This window comes from Pseudorca crassidens, chromosome 3 (genome assembly GCF_039906515.1).
Source record: "Pseudorca crassidens isolate mPseCra1 chromosome 3, mPseCra1.hap1, whole genome shotgun sequence".
NCBI lineage: Eukaryota > Metazoa > Chordata > Mammalia > Artiodactyla > Delphinidae > Pseudorca > Pseudorca crassidens.
The window spans coordinates 71178042-71203256 of record NC_090298.1 but is presented as its reverse complement, the minus strand read 5'-3'; the positions used below and the strand labels follow the sequence as shown (position 1 = coordinate 71203256).

Sequence of the window (25215 nt, the reverse complement as noted above, 5' to 3'; positions counted from 1 at the left end):
ATGGTCCTTGACTATAGATTTGACGATCTCAACATAACTTCCAGGCTTGCCAGAGCTGTGTTACAGCAGAGAGAGCAAATAGCTCATGATATTTCTCCTCTGATGAGTAAGCTCCAAAATCGCAGGTTTAAATTTGATCTGGGATTGAAAGAAAAGGAGCTATGTCCTCCCATGCCAGCATCCATGCTTTTCTTTGTCAGAGGTGAGTGTCTATTTTTGTACCATTGACCCACGGCTTCAGGGGCCAAAAACTCAAATAATGCCCAGGTGAATTCTGTTGATTCAGACTGAATACACACTTGCTCTTTTCTATACCTTTCTATTCTTCGGAATTCCAAGCGCTTCCTGAAATTTAGCTTTCTTTCTAAAAATCTGGTGACTGTTTAATAGAAAAAATTTTCACCTTCTATACACAATTAAAGTCAGTATTTTCTAACAGAATTAGCTAAGAGTTGGGAGCCAGGAGATTTGCCTGATGATGCTAAGCTAACTCACAGCTACCTTGTGAGGATAAGTGAAAAAATGAAGTGGAACGGTGTATTGGAAATAAACTAAAACACCAAAAAAAAAAAAAAAAAAGTGGCTTGTACAAGTTAATCTTGACTGTATTTTAAAAATAAAGTTAAAGGAAGCCTTCACCTGTTGATCCCTGATTTCAGAAGCCTACTTGGAGTTACTGCTGTTGGAATGTGTTGTCAAAAATTTGAAGTATCTTTCCAATGAACAGATTAATTCCACCTTAATCTCTGTGAGATGCTCTGCCATCACCCCGTACACCCATGGTCCTTATTCTCCTGTCTCCTCTCAGCTATTTCTGGTGCTTTTGTTAATCCCAAATTAAACCCTCACTTCTCTCTCATGCTTCCTCCAGATACTTTCTCACCTTTTTACATGGTTTTCAGGGCCCAGGAATTATGACTTTTTTCCTACTGAGCCCTTTGACCACTTGTCTGTCCCTGTCTTCCTCTACTCCCTCACTGAAAGCCTCCTTTCTTGATATCATGAAATGGTACAGATATCAGTGAATATGACTTGAAATAAAGAAGGAAAAGAAGAAATAACAGAACATATCTAAGAAAAAGGAGGGTGCTATGTTGAAGGAAGCAGATGTCAATACGACAGCAGATGGTGTAGATAAACTCGGTACTAGTATGGTCAACTTGTTGCATTTGCCACATGGTCGCAACTGCAAACCATGACATACAAAACTCAGAAGTATAAAAAGCTATGCAGGTGGTTATTCATTGATGCTCTGTAGTCAAGGGCTATGCCACAATCAATTCTTTCTATATTTGTCCAAGAGGCAGAGTACCTCACAACGTGTAGGTCATTCTGCTTAAATGCTAACGACTTGTGAGGAGTCTTATTCTTATGTTAACAGTAAACAATCTCCTCCAAAGTTCAAAGGAGAGATACAGGTATACTCCTCACACCTCTCAGACTCAATTTTGTAATAGGACACAGCTTCTTCTTAGACAGATGCCTCAAAAGAAAAAGTGAATGAATGTACATCACTCTGTCTTGATAAAGTAGAGAAAGCAGTGTCCCTGTGGCAGCTTATTTCTTCCTCACTCTGTGTGTTGGAGGTGAAACAGGAGGTGGAGTCCAGGGAGTGACCAACATCACTGTGCTTTAAATTGTAATAACTTTCGAAATCCGGACTTGGGAGATAAATCTGAAGATAGGGACAAATTTAGGCTCCAGGTTGCTGTCAATAAATAGATCATCCCCAAATCTCCAATGGTTCCCAACTGAATATAAAATAAAGGCCACACTTATCAAACTGACATTTAGAGCTCTCCACAATCTGATAGCAACCTATCTTTCCAACATTTAAGCTGCTATTTTCATTCACTAACCCTCAGTTCCCTGTAGAAAAATCTATTCGCTGTTACTTAAAAACATTGTATGGATTCCAGGGGCTGCAATTTCGTTTACACGTATCCCTTTTTGAGACGGCTGCCTCACTTCTCAGTTTATCTGAACAACATCCTCCCTTTACATCCATCCTAAAGGCTCACGCTGTGTTCTCTTCCCAGTTGCTCTAGACCATGATGATTCCCTCTCTCTGCTGATCATCCAGAGAACTGATCTCTCACAATACTCATTAGGCTTTTATCGTGGGCTATCTTTGGTTACTAGTTAACACTTTTTCCCGCATGCCCCATCCTCTCCACCAAATTCTTCTGTACCAGGTGCTGTGATTAAGTCCCAGAGTGTAAGTTCCTTGGAGGCAATCACTCATTTCTATGTGCAGCCTTCATAGGGCTTAGAAAAGGCACTCACAATGTCAATGGATCATTTTATTGAATTCCTGCATTTTAAATATAAGTGTATAATCGATGTTAAGTGTTTGACTCCAAATTTCTCCAACTGTAGAGACTTTTGCCACGTTGAGGCTGGCTTATAAAATCATATTCCGAGGCATTAATGTAAGCCTGAGATAACACCCTAAAATCAAAGATAGAAAAATACAGATTGAAAGCCTAAGAAGTAAAGTAGAGATAAAATAAAAAAGTTCCCTTAAAAATCTGCAGTAACGTGCTCTGGTTTTTAAGATATCTTTTCAATATAACTAATAGTCTGACCATCAACACAGTACTACAAGAGACTTTTTTTTTTTTCGAAAACAAGAGGTCTGTAGGATTGACCCCATTGGGTATTGACAGCAAAAATAAAACATATAAACTAGATTGTGTTGAAAATACTGAGACAAACTTGGTCTGTATACTCTCAGCTAAGCTCTGAAAGAAGCACTCTTCTGAATAAGCTAGGACAATGGAGCATTCTAAAAAGAACTTGGGAAAGGAAATTAGGGAAGGTGACAGTGTCTAGAAAAATAAATGTAGTGACAAAGACAAATTTTACACCAGCTGCAGTGTGATTATATCTATATAGGACTACTACACAAACTTTATGCCAAAGTAACCATTCCATTCAGCCAAACAATTGGAAATTCAGTCAGACAACGAAGTGGATTGACTTCACTCAGTTAATTGGCCAGTCAACTGAACTGATCGAATGTGCAGGCATTAAAAAACTTTGCTTGTAACTAAAGTGGCCTTAAAATTCAAAGAGTAAATAGCTGTAAAAAGCATATTCTAAGCTTAGAGTAACATACAAAATGTGGTGTCGCAGACCATCAGCTGTCCGCCAAAGACATGTGCTCCTCTCCATAGTGTAGAGTTGTTACTGGAAAGTACCTATGCTGCCAGAAACTCCATTTCCCAGCCCCCTTGCATTTAGGTGGAACCATCTGACTAGTTCTCATCAAAAAAAAAAAAAAAAAAAAAAAGCCTAAGTGGTATGGGCTATTTGGGGGATGATTTCCTAAAATCTACTTGTGCCTTCACCATGATTCCTCTTCCCCTATCGGCCCAGGCACTTCTTTGCATGCTTTCACCATTGCTACATATTGGTCCTTGTGGCTGGGAGAAATTTTGCCATAAGCTAAGAGTATTAGCTCAGGCTGCTATAACAAAAAAATACCATAGACTGGGTGGGTTAAACAAAGACATTTATTTTTCACAGTTCTGGAGGCTAGGAAGTCCAAGATCAAGGTGCCCACAGATTAAACTCTTGGCAAAGGTCTTCTTCCTGGCTTGCAGAAGTCGACCATCTTGCTGTATCTTCACATGGTGGAGACAGGAAGATCTAATGTCTCTTCCTCCTGTTATAAGGACACTAATCCCATCACAGGGGCTCCACCCTCATGACTTCATCTCAACCAAATCACCTCCCAAAAACCCCTAATAATACCTCCTACTACCATCGCATTGGGGGTTAGGACTTCAACATATGAATTTGCGGGGTTGGTGGAGGGACACAAACATTCAGTCCATAAGAGTAAGATTTCTACACCCAAATCTGATATTTATTCATTTCTATTTACCTATTCAAAGCTTGAAAAGAGGTTCAGAAAAGAGCCCAATTATTTGGGGAAAACTGGGACCACTGTCCATGCATTATAATTCAATATTTGATTATAATAAAAATAATGATGGTGATGATAATAAAAAGTGAACAGTTTTTTGTTTCTTTTTAAATAAGAGATTCTTTACAACAATTTGTTGAAATAAATATCATGTTCTAAAGGCTTTTCTTTTTAGTCTTTCAAGGGAAAAATAATTTCTTTCAATTAAAACCGAACTAGCCAAAGCTTAAGAAGTCTCTCTATAATTATGTTTAAGCCTGTTGCAATTTATTGCCCCCAAGGTATTCATTGGTAAGACCTCTAGGGCATTACTATAGCCATAGTGTTAAAGTTAACTGATTCAAACCACAGTCCATCCAAGTAAGCCCCCTGCAGAGCCCCTACTATTACTCAGTGCCAGGAACTACATTGTCTTCCTAACCATCTAATTTAGAATGAACTTAGATGAGCTCTTATCTGCACTGTAGTCTTGTGGAGCCAGAAATATTACCCAGAAGCTGGACCAGGAAAAATAGAAAGTAGTGTCCTGTGAAGTGCAAAGGCGTGAGACAAACCCTAAGTGTCCATAAGATCTTAGAAATGAAACACAGTTTACCTAACAGTCCTACAATTTCTTTCACTGTTAGCTAATTAGCATTTACAAAGTTAAATGAGAAGTAGGTTAAGCAAAAATCCCATTTAAAACAAACAAAAAAAATATTTAAGAACTACTTTTCCTTGCTTTGAACTGATTTTCCTATTTCCCCTCAAGTTAGGCTGTTATTTGGGGTTTCCAAATATAATAGTGCTTCTGACCATTCTTAATTGCACCATAATGGGTGTTAAGCACAGGAGAGTGTGCAAACAGACTTGACTTTTCTAGTCTTTGACTGTTCCTTGCCTCTGGCCTCTGTCAGAGAGGCTTGCTAACTGCATCTCAGGGGAGCAATCACACGGCTTGACTCAGACTGTGGCTCTGACTATTGGGACTTCCTGAAGTCACAACCACTTTGACGTCCAGAACTGGGGCATGGCGTGTCTACTCTTCATAAAATCCAGAGATTGCAAGGGAAGTGTGAAATGCGAGAACTGATTAGGGATGCACCTTAAATGGTATCAAGGGACCCAGTTAGCAATGCAAAATATGAGATAATATAAACATAACATTCACTGCCAGTTGATCACTTATGTGAGCACCATGAAAAGCAAAACACAACAGAAAAAAAATTGGAGATGAGTAACAAATACAAGATTTCCTCCAAGATAATTCTGCATAAAAGTTCAGTTTCATGGGAAAAAATGCATAATAAAATGAAGTGGAATGATATGCCAGAAACATTTGTTATGTCTATTTGTTTTCCTGGAACTTGCTTGGTATTAATCATTTGTAATGGGTATATCCAGTCTTCGTTATACATACACCCTTCCTTTCTTGCATTATTGATTGAGAGAATTTAAAGTTGGAAGATGCAATTATTTTGGCTGTATTTAACCTTCTGTGGCTACAAAGAATGATTCCATTTTCACTAGTAAGAAGCCAAAGTAATTTTAATTCAGGAATTTCTCTTTTAATTATTAGTTTTTAAAGAACACAGCATTATACCTAGCAGAGGGTCCCTTTCTTCCTCAGTATTCTGGTGTAGCTACTCTCCTGTCAGCCTAGACTTTCAGAGAGAAGAGGAAAAATCTTCATAAAAGCCTTGGCCTAATTAACAAGAATGAACTAGATTTTATGATGAACAATTTATAGGCAGTTAATAGAGCTCATACACGGTAGCCAGGAGCTAGATAATTTATCATAAAAGGAATCTCAGCTACACTTCTAATCCTCATTCTCTTGATACTACAACCAACTGCATTCACAATTGCTACTTTTATAAGCTTTGATTTACTGACAAATGATGCTGCATTTTATAGAGTCATAATGAGACTTATAAATGCAGTAAATTCTTGTATCTCTGCCCATATGCTTCATATTCTTTGCCAAACAATTTACTCTTCTGCATTGTTATCTCTAGATAAAAATAATTTTTCAAAGATCTCCTAAGGATTCTTCATACTAGCACAAATGAGAATAAAAAAATAGCAAATTGTTTATTAACCATCCTAAGTATTTGTTGAAAAGAAACTGATTTATCCCTAAAAGAACAATGCAGCTATTGTAATGAGTTTTGAAAGAGTAATACTTTTCAAAATTACAAATAAGATAAAAAAGCTAATATCCAAATGTAATTTCTTAAAGAACAGAATTTAAAGTAGGTGAGACCCAGGAAATCATATTGTCTCTTCCCACTTGGTGTCTTACTGCTGTTTCTGTTTTAAAGTTATAGCAAAATACAGCACACTGGGTGGACAGAACTGGGTGACTATATATAGTGCCATCAGATCAGCTACATTTCATTTATCCATTGATCTACAGAGGGGTTCCTGAAGTCCTCAAATTACATAACACTTCCTCCAGGAAGGCTCCCCTGACTACTGGTATCCCTTTTATATGCCTTCTTACCATCCTATTCTTCCTCTTACCACAAAAACAAATACTGCTGGGTTGTGACAAACACTACTGCCTAATTAGCATTCCATCCCCTCATTGACCATGAGCTCCAGGACAGTGAGGACCACCATTTTCTCACTCTGGAGTTGAACACAATGCCTGGGACATATTGCATTTGTAACTGAATGATATTCTTGGTTTCCAGAGCCTGTTAATGTAAGCGAGAATAAATCATTCAAGTTGTATGAATCAGCAATAAATTTGGTCACTGAAATTGACAGTGAATAAGTGTGTATTTTAAAAAGCTGAAGAGTCAAAAGTCATGACTTTCTCTACTTCTTTCTTATGACCAGCATTATAAGTATTTTTAAACATTATGCTCCGTTTAGATGTTCCGCATTTTAAAAGGGACATGTTACAGTAAAAAAAGGTGATAGCGAAAACAGTAAAAATAAGAAATGACTAGAATAGAAATCCAGGGGAGAAGGTCAGAGAAATATGATTGTTTGACCTGAAACAGATGTGCTAAATATTACATTAATCAAGGTCTCTGGGGACACAAAGGAACTGCTGCCTGTTTCTTGAAGGGACAGAGCCAGGGCCCATTGCAAAGGTGTTTAGGCCCCCATAAGTAACAGCTTCCTGACCTAAGAGGCTAGGAGATGTGAGATTATGTGTCTGTGGGTCCACTCAACAGACCATTTTTCAAATGATTAGGGATTTAGTTCTGCCTGCCAGACAACCAGTTTTTGTATAGCTGCTCAAGTTACAGGCACATGGTCAATCTTAGTTTATCAACTATTCCCAAATATCAAATATACCTCTCTTTCAACCAGGGTTTCTCATCTCCTATTGAGAAGTTATAAAGATAGGTTCTCTTATTTTTTACAGCAAGACATTTTTCTAGTAGAAAAAAAAGAGAAATGATCTCTTTTCCTCTCAGATTCACCCTATCACTACAGAGAAGCTGAGGCTCAAACAGATGTCTCAGAAGTCAAACCCATAGCTGCCACATCGCCCACAAAAAGATAGCATCCTCAGCTCACTCTGAATGGCTAGTAGGAGAATCCAGCTGAAAATCTGTTAGTTCCTTGACACCTTTGCCGATGTAGTCCCTGTCATAGACATGCAGGGACCCCAGTGCAGGCCATGCAGAGACCCCAATGCAGGCCATGCCCCTGGCCATGTCTGCTGAGTTTCCCAGCCCAGCAGGGCCTTGCCAGCCCACGATACCTAGGAGACATGGAACCAACAATTCTTCTGCCCTGAGTCAAAATAAAGCTTAAAATTCTATCTTTTATGATTCCTAATGTCAACTAAAAATAACAGAGGTGGTTAGTTCAGACCTAAGATTCACCTTGGAGATTTTTTCTAATCGTACATATCCCCCAAAGTGTCTTTTTTCCAAATGGAATTGGTCACTGACATGTGGATGTGCTCCTAATAGCAAAATAAAAATATTCCCTGCCTGAAGCATTATAATAAAGTTGTCTTTTTCCATTTCATTGTCTCAGAACATTTAATCAATTGACATGACATCTGGGGCAGGTCAAAAGGAGCCGCCTCTATTAATTTATAATTGCAATAGTCAACTCATTGATGGCCTTCTCATTACTTTAGCTTATTTTTATCAGTTTCAGCTTTTAAAATGTTTTTAAACTGTAAACTTTCTTGGAGTCAAGGATAAAAACCCATACCCTTTTTAATCCTGTGTTCCCATTTTTAAAAAAAATCCAGCCGCAAGGAAAATTCTGAAGTGGACACACTTGTCTGCAAAATAGCTGGCTTCCCATTTAGGAAGGTTTCCTATTGCTTACCTAATTTTAAGAGCCTAAGATCTTCCTCCTACCAAAGTCTCATCTAAGTTTTACATTAAATGAAATTTTGAAAGTGTATTTAATTCTTCTAAGATAAAACCAGGTACATAGTAGAAGCCCCAAATTTATAGCCACCTTCTTTTTCCAGCTCAGGAAAAGACCTATTAAGAGTTATTTCCAAATGCATGAGAACATTAATCAATAATTTTCTTCTACCTGCAGTATTGTCTCTTCTCTAGTTATAAAATAAAAGCCATGTCTCCTTACTACAGAAGGAGTGTGTGTGTGTGTGTGTGTGTGTGTGTGTGTGTGTGTGTGTGTGTGTGTGTTTGCCTGAGAAGTGGGAGAGGAAGAAGCGGAATGAAAGAAATACAAATACTTCCTAGGATGCTGAATGGCACAAAGTAAGCAGTTGCCTCATTCTGCCTACAAATCTGCCCTTTTGTTCTCCCCACTCCCTCCTCCATGACCCCCAGCTCCCAGCCCCTCCAACCCCCCACCAACCTGACTCCTGGGCAGGAGCCAGCTTCCCTGTCTTTATCTTCCTGAGTTTACAAGAGGATTCTGATGACCCTATCTCAATTCTGGCAGCAGAGAGCTAAGTACTTTACTGACAAGACAAGGCTTGTCCCAGGCAGACAATGGGAAGTAGATAACTGTTAAAAATGCTTAATTCCAAACATGGGAATGAATTAGCTGAATCGCTTTGGTAATGATTTTCCTCACTAACAAATACCAGGAGGAAAAGCATTCCTTAGCACAGTGGTGTGTACATGACAACTGGTTGGGTTCATTTACTTAACATGCTTTGTATAATTTGTGATAAATAGTTTACACTTTTCCTGATATTGTCTCCATCTTATTGTGAATTTCAAGTCTTAAACAATGGCTGTGTTTTAAATATTTGAGAACATATCAGACAGGTACCCTCCACCCTATTACCAAAAATATTACAAATACTAGCTAACTTGGGGAATCCGCATCCCATATTTGTTCCCCACAAAGCTTATAAAATGTCTGTGCATATTTGCATTTGCATGCAAACTTTCTTGCTGAACGTAAGTATACTCACAAAGCCGCTGTCACTCTCTTATTTGTGCAGCCAGAAAGTCTGTTAGAACAAGGGCTAAACTGCATGCACAGTTCAGGGCATCTTTGAATGGCACACCCTCTCTACAGAATGTGGGCCACTCATCTAGACATCCTAGTATTTTGACATAAGCCCTGTCAGATAGAAGATTCCATGCTACCAGATACACCTCTTTTGAAAATGTCATCCAGTGCAGAAATTGATTTTCTGCCTCAAATGCAGCTGCTGCTCTGAGAAACCTCCTATCTTATTAAAAGTGTCCTTGTTCCACCTCTATCTAGACATAGGGCACATGATGAAATTGACATATTTGTAGGAATGCAAAATTCTCACTGATTCATTCGTGAACAAGATGGCGAAGGTCCCTGCTCCCATGGAACTCCTTTTTATGATTTCAAATAGTGTATTATTATGAAAAAATAATATGAAACAGGGTAATTTGCTAGAGGAAGATTATTTTCGATTGAACAGTCAAAGAAAACCTCTCCCAAGGCTGTGATATTTGAGCAAATCATACACAATTACAGATATTAAATAACCTAGTAGAAAGGACACAGGATTTGGAGACAGAAGACTCAAGTTCTAATTTCTTAAAAGTTTTTAGGCAAGTTCCTGAAAGCCTTCTACCTTTTAGCACAGAATTGGTATCCCACTGGGGACATCTCTCATTCTCCCTAAAAGGGTTGAGCCTAGTTCAACCTGATGAGCTTTTCCATTATGATATTTATATTATGACTAAAACCCACTACATCCATCTTTTTGAATACGAAGACTCTAAATCAATGGTTCTCAACCCTGAATGAACAATAAGTTGAAATCCTAACCCCGCTGGCATTGTTTTAAATGCTGAAGTAAATAATGTAGGACAAATTAGTAGAAAGAATTCAGAGGCACAATATACAAGCAGCTAAGAAAAGGGGGCAGGGTGGGGTTTTTCAGGATTGGTGAGTCTAATGTCTCTGGATGCTCCGCTGCCTTAGAGAAAACCAGCTGATAGAAGCGAAAATTTTTGAAGCAATTCAACACTTTCATAGCAGATTTATCGCAGGTGATTAGCATTAGATATCTGTATCAGGGCAGGAAAAAAATCCATGATAATATCATCAAGCAACATTCGAATCAGAGGTGATGTATGTGTTTGTGGTGTTACCACATTTGTTACCACATTTTTTTTTCAAATTATGCAACAGAAATCACACTCTCTTGAGGTTAAATACTGCCCTACTCTCTTCAAAAGATTTTAAATTTCACACCTCCACCCACATATTAAATTAGTAGTCCAAACCAGATGGAGGTTAGTGTTTTAGGTTATAATGACTATCTGGAGAAAGTCCTTCCTTGCACTGCCCGTACCTATCACTTTTACCTTTAGGCTTATTCGTGCTTTGCTTGATTTCTGACGTTAAAGTGCATTTAAATGCTTCTAAGTCTTACTCTGACTATACAATTTTCCATACCATGGCCATGTGAAGTGGCTCAAAAATAGTTTTGTGATAGGTCATTAGGAAGAACCAAGAGAGAATTCAGAGATGAATGGGAAGCATTTTAATAAACAAACACATTCAAGAGCCAGCACCTTTTCTCATGGTCCTTTCTATCACCCCCACCAAGTATACATTTCTTCTTTCTATTCACATTTTACCCAATTTTCAGGGCTGAACTCTACCCTCATCTCCTTTCTCCCTCTACCAGCCTTCTAGAATGCATAGTTTTTGATGTATATGTACCATTGACTTGTCATCCCTCTGTTTTTGTATTTGATTGATTTAACTGAAGTATAAGTCCCTTCAAGATAAAAAAACATACCTTACATTGTTGTCTCTTAATAGCTTCTAAGTAGTTAGACTAGAATCAGGCAACAAATGGAACTACTTTTGAAGAAGACTTCTTGCCTAGCGCTAGAGCTTGACCTGAATCATGTATTCAGAAAGAAATAGCAGAATAGACCCACTAAGCATATTCCTGGTTAGAAACCAGTAGTTTTAGAGACAGGAGGAAAGATCTCAGAATCTGAAGGCAGAGCTAGATTTGGAAGTTAGTTCAATCACTCCTCTGTAAAATGGGCTCACAGAATTCCAATAGGAATAAAGGTAATATGTGTAAAGCAGCTATACAGTGACTAGCATACAGTAAGTGCTTGGTAAATAATAGCTGTTATTACGATGGCCCAGTATTGCTTGAATAAAAAGACTTCTAATATATTTTTGCCTGCGAATCCTGGATGAAATGAGACATAAAAAATTGTAGGCAAAATTAAAATTTGTGAGAAAGATTAACTGGGTCCCACTGAGCACTTGCCTCCAAGTGAAATTTGGTTCAGTGTAGGAAGAGGACTACTCTTTGACTTCTCTCTTATCCCAGAAATGCATCTTTTTTCCTTCCTTTAACATCTTACAAAGCGTTAAAGCTTCCATGTTCTAGAAATTACAACAATCTGGTACAAAGGAAAGAGCCCAGGATCTGAAACAAGCATATGTGGGTTCTGGTCTCATTGGAAGAAAGTAAGCAAATATCTTAGCCTCTGCACCTTGTTTTGATCCAATGTAAAATGGGCATACTGACTCCCCAACGCTCTTGAGAAAATCAAGATGGTTTCTAAAACATCGATAACTTGGAGTTGATCAGCCAAACAATTCAGTAATCAAATTAAAAAAAAAATCAGTGGATACTGCATTGGTACTTACCATTTACCATAAGCAAAGAACCATGAAAGACACAAAAGAAATCGGAGCCAGAGAACCCAATCAAGAAGAACTAGTCACCAATGAGACTGCAATTCACTTAAACAGGGCACAAAACTAAATGAACATAGTGCCCACTGTGAAAACACAGAACATTCTGTATAGAGTGATGATACACAGAGCTTGATCATTAACCTCCCAGGGCTATCACTCAAAGCCCACCTCAACAGAGCTCTAATCCACCTCTGAAAGCTTCATTTCTCAAGTCTTGCTTGGGAACTGCTTCAGCCAAGTGGAAACACAAGCTATCCCCAAACACGTGCTGAACTTTCCCTCTGTTTGCTCATGCTCTTTCTTTGCACATCTAATCACTCGGCTACCCAGAATTTTTCGCCCTTTTTAAATCTCTTCCATTCATTACCACACATCCTAACGGTCACTTTCTCCATGAAGCCTTCCTAAGTCTTCAAATTACATATTCATTTTCCACTTTTGAAACCCCCATTTCATTTTGTTAGTGGCAGTCTGTACAGTCTACTTATGCATTATCTTTTCCCTCTTGGATTATAAGAGAGAAAACTTAACCTCCTTCACCTTGTATCACCAACAACTTGTTCATAGTAGGTATTAACTAACTTTTTGAAAATTATATTTACTAATGGAACCTGATGGAGGTGCTTATAAATCATGCAATCTTAATCTTGATTTGAACAAAACAACTCCATGTTACCTCATTCATTTACTCCTTAAATAGGTATTGGCGCCTATGATATGTATGCTTATGGGATACATGCAGGGAAACAGCTGATTGCGGAAGCAGATGATAGGGCTTTCCTAGAAGAAGTACAGGATGGGATGCCTGGGGGTGGGGAGGAGATACAAACTCATTCCTTAACGCTTTCCAGTGGACATTTAATGACTAAAAGAAAGAGTTTTCTCAATAGGTGATCCATGCATCAGAAAGCTGGCTTTGACACCAACCCTCTCTCTCCAAAGAGGGTGGGAGCATAAAGATTCAAGTTCAGCCGGACAAGAGACACGGAGCAAAGGCAAGAAGACCCTTCCCTCTCTGCGTATTGAACTTGTAGTCCTTATCAGAGGAAAATATTGGGAAGATTGATAAATATTTCCATTACCCTAATAAAACTTCATGTTACATACAAGCTATTATTATCACAATTATATCTTTTTCTCACTTTTTAAAAATCGATTCAGAACAATTGAATCTTAGAAATGGTAGTGTTGAAATACGGCAAACATCTTCCTTGCAGCAGCAATAAACTTGACGCTGAAGCCTAATGTTTTTTGTATATTCCTTCTCTATTTCTCCTTTTGGATTATAGATTATGAAAGAGGGATTTTATGCAGCAGTTGGTGACAAAATATATTTCTTACTAATGTGTAATATTTGCTACATTAATAATTTTATGGCTTTAATTATTGATGCAAACTTAATTGTGCCCCATGTTCCTTTTTCTTGCAGCTCAATAAAAACTATATATTTCTTTAATTAGGCTTCATTTGAAGACTAGAAGACAATGCAGGGGTGGTTTCTTGCTAATTCACCCATCTATAGCCAGGGAAAAAACGGAATTAGTGTCTTCAGTGTAGTTTAGCAAGAAAAAATATCTAACTGTTCTGAAAGTGTGACTTTCCTTTGCACAGTTAACCTCACCCAGAGGCCAGGAATATATAGGCAACTGAAAGCGGACACTGCAACAGGGGATATTCTCCCCTTCCTGGCTCTGGGGAGAAATTTCATTGATTTTAGTAGAGATGGAAAGGAAAAATTGGGGTCACCTACATGGTTATCATACTGTCTTCCCTCTTTATATTCTCGACCTTACTCGAAATCTAATCTTAGTCTTTCCTGCTTGATTCCAACATTTTGTTGTGGTAGTCCACTTACAATCACCAGGAGTATTACAGTCACTTTATTCTGTGTCCAAACGTTTCAAAACAACTACCAGAAAGCCTGGATGGAAGGAAACTAACATTTGCTAAGCATCTGGTCTGGGTTATACAAGGTGCTTTCAATCAATTATTGCTTTAATCTCCAGGGGTCACAATCGCAAATGCCAACAAGTTCAAAAATGAAGAGAGCAGATAGGGCTTGAGGAACAAGGAGCCCTCGGAGCTCCATCTTTCATTTTCCACTTTGATAAAGAAGTGAGTTCAGAAAAAAAAAAATGTTTAAGAATAACATTTGTAACATTCTGTGAGAATAACAGTAGAGCAATGATTGCAGATGATACTCCATCTCAGTGTCAGGTGGACATCAGGAGAGACAGGACTGGCCAACTGGAAGGCTTACATCCCATCTCAGTGAGATTCTCAACTCTGGCCCACCACTGCCATGCTGAGAGCTCTTCTAAATTTTTAAGTGAAGCTTAAAAGCTTCATTCTTAACTATATTCGTTTTCTAGTGTTACATGAAAGATTACCACAAATTTAGTAGCCTAAAACAATACAAATTCATTACCTCACTGTTCTCCTAACTCAGGAGGTTGAACTGGAGTTGGCTGGGTCCTGTGCTCAGGTGTCACCTGGCAAAACTCGAGGTGTTGGCAGGCGCTATAATCACATCTGTGACTCTAGAGTCCTCTTCCAAACTAACTGACTGATAGTATAATTTGTTTTCTTGTGGTTGTATGACCAACAACCCTATTTTCTTGCTGGCTTTTAGGGACTATTCTCGGTTTCTAGCGGCTACCCTCGCATCCTGGCCCTGTAGCCTCCTCCACAGACCCTCTCACCACATAGAAAGCTTACTTCTTCAAGCTTAGCAGGAGAATCTAATGCTTCAAATCTCTCTTACCTCTTTTAGAAGCTCACCTGAGTAGGTCAGGTTCATCCAGGATTATCTATCTCCCTCTTGATTAGGTCAAAGTGAAATAACTAGTGACCTTAACTACATCTGCATAATCCCTTCTGCCCTATAATGTAACATACTCATCAGAGTAACATACATCTTTTTCCCAAGTCTCCTTCCTACTCAAGTTGGAGGGGATTAACACAAAACAGGGAGGGGGATCTTGGTGGCCATCTTGGAATTCTGCCTACCTTGCCCTTTTCTCAAGCTTCCCACAGAAATATAGCACTCTTAAAAAATGAGCTGCTGAATAGCCATGAATACTTTAACTTCCTTTCATTTTCTACAGCTGCTTTGACCTCTTGGCACTATCTTATCACATTATCTGATTGGTCCAATGCCCATCTATATTCAGTGCCTGTCTCTAGTTTTAAAATTTCAGTGTTGGAGTTTTTTCCTGCCGTTTGATAAGCATAATAAATAGTTGTCACAAATGAAATTTGCACAAAAGCAGACTGTGATGTCAACAGCAGGTATAGTTTTTGTAACTGTAATGTAGGTTGATTCTTGAAATCCTAAATTTATCATTAGTACACTCTATTCAGAGAGAGTTACTCTCTTGATATACATAAAAAATTCAAACTTCAAAGCATTTTAGAAAATGACAGGCATCTGAAAGTCCCATTTTTATTCTAATGAAAATATATATCTTTTACCAAGAAGTTAAGATTTCTCACAAAATGTAAAGGGACTTAAAAAAAATAAGGGTGCTAAAAAGTGTTATTATTCTCAGCAAGACAACTCATAACCATGTTGATTTAGGAAAATCTTCAAGGATTTACTGAGGCAATTGTAAGGTAAACTCAGTTCTCACAATGAAAGGAAAATGCTTTGATAAGTTTTCTGGGGTTTCCTTTCAGCTTACTTGCTTCTTTGCCTATAAAAATATTTTATATCATTTTTAAGGGCAAGCTATAAGCAATATTTATGTTCAGAGAAGAAATCCATCTATCGGAATTCAGATTTAATTTTAAAAACAGGTAAACAATTCTATGAACAAAGTCAGTGAATTCAGATTTAATTTTAAAAACAGGTAAACAATTCTATGAACAAAGTCAGTGATTTCCCCAGGTACTTTTTGAAAATAAATAAAAACAAATCAGCTCTCGTTGTCTCATTTGTTGTTTGAACACTAAACAGCAAGACACTGGGATTTCTGAGAGCAGTTGTATTATTTTAGACTTTACAAATCTATACAATAATTCATGATTTAGAAAAGAACTGTTGGGTTATCTAGCTAGTCTTTTTTAAGAGTAGCAGTTAAAACAAACAATCAGGGCTTCCCTGGTGGCGCAGTGGTTGAGAGTTCGCTTGCCGATGCAGGGGACACGGATTCGTGCCCCCGTCCGGGAAGATCCCACATGCCGCAGAGCGGCTGCGCCCGTGAGCCATGGCCGCTGAGCCTGCGCGTCCGGAGCCTGTTGCTCTGCAACGGGAGAGGCCACAACAGTGAGAGGCCCACGTACCGCAAAAAAAAAAAAAAAAAAAAAACAAAAAACAAACAAACAATCAGCTCACTTCATGCATGGAAGAGAATTCTTCAAACTCTTCCCCTTAAACAAATCTTCAATCAGTTAAATGACAACATTGTTCAAAAGAGAAGTATTTTATACTTCTCCAGTTCTTATTGATGAATCTCTCATTCTCAATTTTAAAATCTGTGTGTCAACTAAATGCCTGTAAGTGGATTGACATACTTTTTATAGTACATATATTAACTAGATCAATTCAATCAAATGCCAATATTTCACCCTATCTGATTTTCAACACAGCATGTTGGTAAATACTTATAGAAAAATGTTTCTGTATATACTGTTTCCGGCTTGAGAAGATTAATATGGTTATACAAATGTAAGCCTAATTTGGAACATTTCCAGACACTTTTTGATTGTGCCAAGGGTGATTTTTGAAAAATTTGTAAAGGGTTTCCCTAGTGGCTCAGTGGTTGAGAGTTCGCCTGCCAATGCGGGGGACACGGGTTCGTGCCCCAGTCCGGGAAGATGCCACATGCCGTGGAGCGGCTTGGCCCGTGAGCCATGGCCGCTGGGCCTGTGCGTCCGGAGCCTGTGCTCCGCAACAGGAGAGGCCACAGCAGTGAGAGGCCCGTGTACCGAATAAAAAAAAAAAAAAAGAAAAATCTGTGATAAGTTTATTGTGATCATTTGGTAAAAATAATAATTTCAAAAGACTAGAGAAAAGATAAATTTATTAATAGAAAAAAGCTCATTTTAAAAGCACATTCTTATTGATTTTTATTATATTTAAAAATAAAAGCAAAGCCAGCTTTAGCTCCTGATCTACCTCTTCATTCCTATTGAGTGAATAGAGAAATTTCTACATGGTATAATTTGAGAAGCACTGAGCACCTTCAACTGTCCTTGCTTAATCTCGGTGACTAAGACTTCAAGACTTAACTTTAAAGGCACTGGCAACCACCATTTAAAGGCAGAAGTTATCTAGCGGGGGTAATGAGTAAAGTCATTATCACATAAGATTAGTTCTGAAAGATAAATTGTGGCCTTCTAATGAGTCCCTAGCAAAATTGGAGCAGTCGGATTTAAAGAGGATAGGAAAAAGAAAAGGCATCTACTAAAACACTCCAGCCATAATGATAATCCAGTGAATATCTGTGGAGTTGAATCAACTTGAACAGAGAGCAACAGACTTTACCTCTGGGACCCTGTCAAAAGGTAACGCTTTGTAGCTGAATCTCAAGGGAAAGTTTGAGGCCCAGGGGAAAGAAAGGAAATGAACAGAGGCTGCAAAAAGAGGTAAGGAGAGTACCCATATCCACGTTGGGATACTTGAAACAAAGTAGAGGTGAGGAAACAGGAGATGTTGTATAAATACTACCCAGAGATATGCCTCTCTTTCCACAAGTATAAAATTCAATCTTGTTATATAGCTGATAATTCATTTTAGAAACCCATGAAGGTTAAACTGACACCTACAATTCTTTACAGAAATTTTTTCACGTATCTAGGTAGCTTGTAAGTATAATTTTCGTATCATTTAAATAAAACAGAATAACAAAACTTCCCTTTTGTATCATGAATCCATGGGACAATTTAGCTATTGGCTTTAGCTAAAAAATAGAGCTATTGGTTAGCAACTTGAACAATCACCACCAAGTATAAGATTAAGCCAATTTTGCACTTTTCAGTGAATTCAAATCTGCAATATGGTCCTAATGGCAGAATGTATCTTTGGTTTCACTGTCTGGTCCTTCTATCTAAGATAACATAGATTCCAAAGTTTAATTTTATACTTATAACCATTAGCATTTATTTTTCTCCAACAGGATATCAATAAGTTTCTGCCAGTGAATTGGCAAAATCATGACTCTTCTTAATTTATTTTTTGCCTCTCAATAATTTTGCAACCCAGCTCTGTTTCTAGGAGCTCTGCTTTTACTTCTTGCGGGAGAAAAGAAATTTGTTTGCACAATGCAACAAGATCTAGGGATCTGTAACATGAGAAACTGAGCAATTGTTTCAATATATCCACAAGTAGTTTTCAGAGGGTAGGATCATACAACTGTATTTAATCAGAAGAACTTATCACAGAAGCTTGGGATACAAATGTCAAGACATTGCATATGATGAAGTGTTGCCTGTTAGTATCCAGGATATCCAGAGTTCAAAGGGAAGATCCACTAGAAAAGGCTTCCCAGAAAAGTCAGGGGCTTCTGGATAACAGTTCAAATATGTCTACTCCTTACTTGAATGACTGATCATACTTCCTTGATTCAAGATACCCATTTTTCACAACTATGGTTTTCAAAATCAGGAAGCAACTTTTAATCAAGGTACACTTTTAATATTGTGATTTTTTTCCTTTTTTTTGGAAACTTATTATTTAATCAATGGTGAATCTAATGATCAGTGGTTCTTTAAACTCAAGAAAATAGGTATTCCAACAAATAGATACAAGATCAAGAATAAGAAGAGTTAAAGAAGATGTGGCGCATATATACAATGGAATATTACTCAGCCATAAAAAGAAACGAAATTGAGCTATTTGTAATGAGGTGAATAGACCTAGAGTCTGTCATACACAGTGAAGTAAGTCAGAAAGAAAAAGACAAATACAGTATGCTAACACATATATATGGAATTTAAGAAAAAAAAATGTCATGAAGAACCTCGGGGTAAGGCAGGAATAAAGACGCAGACCTCCTAGAGAACAGACTTGAGGTTATGGGGAGGGGGAAGGGTGAGCTGTGACGGGGCGAGAGAGAGTCATGGACATATACACACTAACAAACGTAGTAAGGTAGATAGCTAGTGGGAAGCAGCCGCATGGCACAGGGATATTGGCTCGGTGCTTTGTGACAGCCTGGAGGGGTGGGATAGGGAGGGTGGGAGGGAGGGAGACGCAAGAGGGAAGAGATATGGGAACATATGTATATGTATAACTGATTCACTTTGTTATAAAGCAGAAACTAACACACCATTGTAAAGCAATTATACCCCAATAAAGATGTTAAAAAAAAAAAACAACAAAAAAAACAAAAAGAGAGGCAAGTAGACATAGATGTGCCTCATGATGAAAGAAGCAACAACACCCAAGTAGCCTTGCCATCAGGATCGAACCTAAGCCTGAACAAGCCTCTCAATGCTCCTGCCAACTTGCAGGCAGAGTGGAACACATCTAACTGCATATGACTGTTCAACCAGTAAAATTTAGGCTGTGGGAAACTTTGCAAGTCAAATGACCCACGTTCTTCAACAGATGAACTATAAGAAGGAGAAACGGATAGAAGGGGAATCAGCAAATTAAAAAACAAAAAAGAGGGATGCTTAACTCTAGTGCTAAGGAACATTCAGGTGATAAAGCTATAATGAAATGCAAGCGTGGGGATTTTAAAGCATGTCTGCAAAATTTTCAACACGCCTCCCAAATATGACCCACTTCCTTGAGTCTGGGCTGGCCTTACTGACTCACCTGTGACCAAGAGAATGCAGTGGAAGTGAGGTCATAAAAAACAATATTTCTGTCTTGCTCACTGGGACATTCACTTTTGGAACCCTGAACTGATTCCTATGAGGCTGCCATACTGTGAGGAAGCCCAGGGCACACGGAAAGGCGATGCACAGGTGCTCTGGTGGATGGACTCTAGCTGAGATTTAGATCCCTGCTGACAGCCAGGATCAACTCCCAGACCTGTGAGGGAAGGTGCTTCTGGATGATTCCAGCCTCCAGACACTGAGTCTTCCCAGCTCAAACACTGTGGAGCAGAGACACTGAAGTGCTGTAGCCAGTTTGTACTGGCTCACAGCAGCAAATTGTTAGCATTTTTCCCCAAATCCACATTCAGTGACGTCACACGAGTAGCTTGGTGTTGGCCAGGGTAGGAATAGTTACACCTTGGAAATCAGCAGACACTACAAATCAGGGACATTCCTGCTATGCCTTGTCTGAATTCCTGACCCACAGGATCCATGAGCATAATAAAATAGGTGTTTCAAGCCAAAAAAAAAAAAAAAAAAAAAGAATAAGAAGAGTAAAACCTTATGAGAGGACCAATATTTGCCCTGATATGTAAAACTTCAGCAAATGAAGAAAAACAGAAAAGGAAAAATTCTGTACTGTGGTAGGGATCTTTGCTATTAGACACTAGATCTATGTTTAAAAGCATGTGGAATGCTTCTCCAGCCTAAATTTGGTATCCTTGTGGGGGAGAGAATTTACTTGTTATTTATAAGTGCACTGTGTGTGTGTGTGTGTGTGTGTGTGTGTGTGTGTGTGTGTGTTTGTGTGTGTGTGGTTTCCAAGTAATTCAAAGCACACTAGAGACCTTAACACCCTACCTACAAAACAACAATTATTGTTTTCATGAAAGATAAATGATTACATTTAAGAGTGGTGCTAGCAAAAGAAATTTTTTTCATTGAAAAGTTATAGTTTGACCTGTTTTGACACATTAAGGGGAGGCTTCCAATCTGAAATTTTTTCTTAACTCATGAGTCAATCAAGTAGTTCTGAGACTGTAATTGAGCATTTTGTCAATACAAGGAGACTTAAAGATTATCTAGAACACTTAGCTCATTTCACAAACAAGAAAAATGAAGTCCAGAGTCATTTGCTTTGCCCAAGGTTGCCTAATTAATTAGTGCCAAAACCATGGGTAGAACCCAGTACTTCTTTTTGCCAGTGTAATGCTTTTTTTCAGTGGAGAAGGGTATCTCCTTCCATAAACATGATAAAATACTGTGGTTCTGGGAGGCTTTGCCAGAACCTACAAATTGAGCCCAGGTCTCAGAGAAGTTCTGAGAAAGCACAGCTCAGTTCTACCACAATATTTCAAGTGGTTCTCTATACTTCTCTGGCCACTATGCAGAGATATAACATCTATAGGATTTTTGTAGTGGACCTGGGAATGCTTGCATTCAAACAGTATTTTAAGTGGTCAAGGAAGTCTTTAATAAGTTAGAATCACGCATCATTTTGAGAATTGGAAGAGCTCTGTGCAATACATTTCATTTTATTCCCTCAATTTATAGAGGAGGAAGATAACATCTGGGAAAGTAACATGGCCTATCACATGCTGATGGGTGCAGGGTCAGGACTGGAACACAAATTTCCTTGTTCACTGCTTTTTCATGACACCACACAGCTTTACCATGAATTATGCCCAGGAAATGGAAAGATGCAAAGGTGAAATAACCAAAGACAGCTTTCTATGAGAGATTTCTCAAGCAAATGATGAAATTGGTGATATTTGTCCTCAGGCCTGGCTAATTCCCTATCCTTGTCCGTCTCAGTGGCCAGTGTCCTCCCTCATGGGTTCTCCCCTCTCTTGCTATCAAAATATACTTTTTAGGAAAGGTTTCACAAGCTATCTTATATATTCTTAGCAACTGTGTTTGGTAGGCATTAGTATTAACATTGCCATTTTAAGATGTGAAAGTGAAAGGTGCCTGAGGATTGAGTTACTTCTCCCTGGCTCTACAGTTTTGTAAGTGGCAAGCAAGGATTCAAGTCCACAAGTGTCAGGATTTTAGCACTTTTCTTTAAACATTGCTAATTCAGCACTGTATCTAGAACACAGTATGTGCACAATAAATGTGAGCTACACGAAAATAAAGGAGGAAGGGAGGAAAGAAGGAAGGAAGGAAGGAGGGAGGGAGGGAGGGAGGGAGAAGAGACCTATTCAGACTAAGTTGTGATGAACAGCATTTGAACTTGCTATCTTTCTGTTTGCATGTGAACGGGAAACGAAATCTTAAACTGAAGAAATAAATTGGAATTTCAGGCATCTTCCAGCAGGGTGAGAAATTTGGCAGAAGAAGATAAAGGTGGCCTAAAATTCCATGTTGGCCTTTTCAGAGCTTAGCAGTCACAAACTCGTGATAAAATAGTTCTAGGATTATTTCAGAGAGGACTTTTCATGATGCAGGAAAATTATCAACCCTGTTTCTGCCCAAATACCACAGGCAGAATATTCCATGAAGTCCAGGGGTGGTTCCTTCCCTCAGTTTCCAAACAGTTAGTTCAGAGAGCATCAAATGCCAGAGGTGGATAGTCACAAAAGTTGGTTTAAAATGTCCTGGTCAGTGGTTGCCCAGTGGAGACCAGGGCGGGCAAACCTAGAGCCAGAATGCAGGTTTCAGAGATTTCATTTGCAATATCTTTGGGTTAATTCCCTAGATTTGGCTAAGGCTTTTAGGTTCTGCGAAGCGTTTGCAGGGAGGCCTAGCCATGGAGTCAAGCCCTGTTCCTGGAGACTTCATCAAGTTCCTCCCCGTTCGTGGTTCTGTCTATATGAGGTGGCACAGGAGGGGAGGGAGAGGTAGGACCAGAATACACAAGCTCACAGGGGAGGGAAAAGGAGGAGGACCGGCACATTCTTTTAAGTTAATTCAAGTGAGTCATTCAAGGATCCAAATGTCTGAAGGCCTCCTGGATGATTCTAATGTCATTTTCTGCATCTTCTTAGATTACCTATGGTCCATCATCTAAGAGTCAGAGAGCCAGGTTCAAGGCTCTGCAGAATTTAACTACTGATCAAATGGTCTTGGACAAATCACTATATTTGTACCTCAACTTCTCACTTATATTGATGACGATTAATAGTAGTGTGACCCACCTCACCTGATGGATGTAAAGAAAAAAAAGCCTTTTATATTGTAAAATATTCTGTAGCTGTGATTGTTATCATTGCTTTATAACATGAATGTGCTACTGTACTGTTTGGCCTTTGTTACTTCTTTTTTTTTCCCTAAACTGTGATACTTGGAGGGCACACCTTACTAGTGACAAGTCAGAGTGGCTTATCCCAATGACATATCCTAATGCCTCCTTATGTGTAACATTAGTTGCAAAGACCACTGCTATATAAATAGAATCATACCTTCTACCTATTTCAAGTAGATGCCATCAAACAAAGGTAGAACATACCTACACATGAATGCATAAGTTTCAAAACCTCAGGATAGGACATAACATATATTTTTTAATAAAATATTTTCTAGAAAAAAAGTTTAAAACAGTAGAATACATAATGTCAGCAATTTCTACCTTAGAGCTACTCAATATATAAGATATATCAAGGATTAAGAAAAACAGGGGCTTCCTTGGTGGCACAGTGGTTAAGAATCCGCCTGCCAATGCGGGGGACACAGGTTCGAGCCCTGGTCCAGGAAGATCCCACATGCCGCGGAGCAACTAAGCCCGTGCACCACAACTACTGAGCCTGCACTCTAGAGCCCGCGAGCCACAACTACTGAGCCTGCGTGCCACAACTACTGAAGCCTGCGTGCCTAGAGCCTGTGCCCTACAACAGGAGAGGCCACCACAGTGAGAAGCCCGTGCACCGCAACGGAGAGTAGCCCCCGCTCGCCGCAACTAGAGAAAGCCCGCGCCCAGCAACGAAAGCCCAACACAGCCAAAAATAAATAAATAAAATTTATTAAAAAAGAAAAACAGAACTTCCAGGTGCTCGGCTGCCTCTTCCTGGACCGAGCAAAGCGCCCACGTGGCCGCCACCTGCGTCCTCCTTCCCACGGCCCTCGGGAGACCGCGCTTGGTGGCAGTGGACCGCCAGCAGCTCCGAAGGTGACAGTGTGGGAGATTCCATCCGTGGGAAACCTTCCGTGGTGTACAGATTTTTTACAAGTCTCGGACAGGTCTATCGGGCCTGGCTGGACAAGTCTACTCCATACACGGTTGTGCGATGGGTGGTGACGCTGGGCCTGAGCTTCATCTACGTGATCCGAGTTTACCTGCTGCCAGGTTGGTACATCGTGACCTATGCCTTGGGAATCCACCATCTAAATCTCCTTATAGCTTTCCTTTCTCCAAAAGTGGATCCTTCCTTAATGGAAGATTCAGACGATGGCCCCTCGTTACCAACCAAACAGAATGAGGAGTTCCAGTCCTCTATTCGAAGGCTCCCAGAGTTTAAATCCTGGCACACGGTGACCAAGGACAACCTGGTGGCCATGGTTTGCACCTTCTTTGAGGCATTCCACGTCCCAGTGTTCTGTCCCATCCTGGTGATGTACTTCGTCATGCTCTTCTGTATCACGATGAAGAGGCAGATAGAGCACATGATCGAGTACCGGTACATCCTGTTCACGCACGGCAAGAAGACATACAAGGGAAACGAGGACACGGGCAAGACATTTGCCAGCTAGACGCGGCCGCCCTCCGCGGGCCCTGGACGGCCACAAGTTGCTGTGATGGCGCCTTCTTTCCTCACATAAAGTAGTTGATTACAAGGGAGTTATTTTCTTTTTAAAAAGGAGCTTCAATTATTTGTAACTGAGATATCAGGCTCTTGAAGAAACTTACATTTAAACAGAATCGTGTTGATTTGTTTTCCAGTGCCGGTCAGGCGACCAGACGCTGGCCTTGCAGGGCGCAGGCGGGGCGGACAGCCGGGTGGGCTGGGGGGCGGGGGGGGGGGGGGGGAGCGGGGGCGGGGTCGGCAGGGTCAGGCCCCGCGGTAGGAGCCAGGACGCCCAGCTGCCGCCTCCCAGGACGCTCACCTGGCCCTGCCAGCCACACGGAGGATGCTCGCCCGTCAGTCCGGTGCGTGGAAGAGATTCTGCAGTTAACTCAGGGCTGTAATGCCAGTTACCAAATTTCATCTCACTAGAGATGTGCTGAGTTGGCCTCTAGCATAATGACTCAAAACTTTGTTCTTAACTACCATGATTGCTTCTGAGGGCCTGGAATTATAAATATATATTATATTTTAATTGTTTGAGGTTATTTTGACACATTTCTTTGATACGTGAAGGGTTGTTTTAACTTAAACGAGTTCTCATGCAGCAGCCCCTTTTCAGAGACACCTGGCAGGAGCAGCCAGTTCTGTGGCTTTTAATACATGGCTTCCCAC

At 39.6% G+C, this 25215-nt stretch overlaps 1 protein-coding gene across 1 annotated transcript; it reads left to right on the top strand.

The window, feature by feature from the left end:
• LOC137220560 (protein RER1-like) lies at positions 1 to 24730 on the top strand. Its single transcript, XM_067730025.1, has 2 exons — positions 1 to 202; positions 23799 to 24730. Exons 1-2 carry the CDS (start codon positions 1 to 3, stop codon positions 24506 to 24508), a joined length of 912 nt encoding a protein of 303 aa, XP_067586126.1. The 3' UTR covers positions 24509 to 24730.
• Positions 24731 to 25215: the final 485 nt, after the last annotated feature.

Coding starts and splice junctions, on each gene's coding strand:
- LOC137220560 (XM_067730025.1), top strand. CDS start 1: ATGGTCCTTGACTATAGATTTGACGATCTCAACATAACTTCCAGGCTT. Junction 203..23,798: donor CATGCTTTTCTTTGTCAGAG/GTGAGTGTCTAT, acceptor AAAGAAAAACAG/AACTTCCAGGTGCTCGGCTG.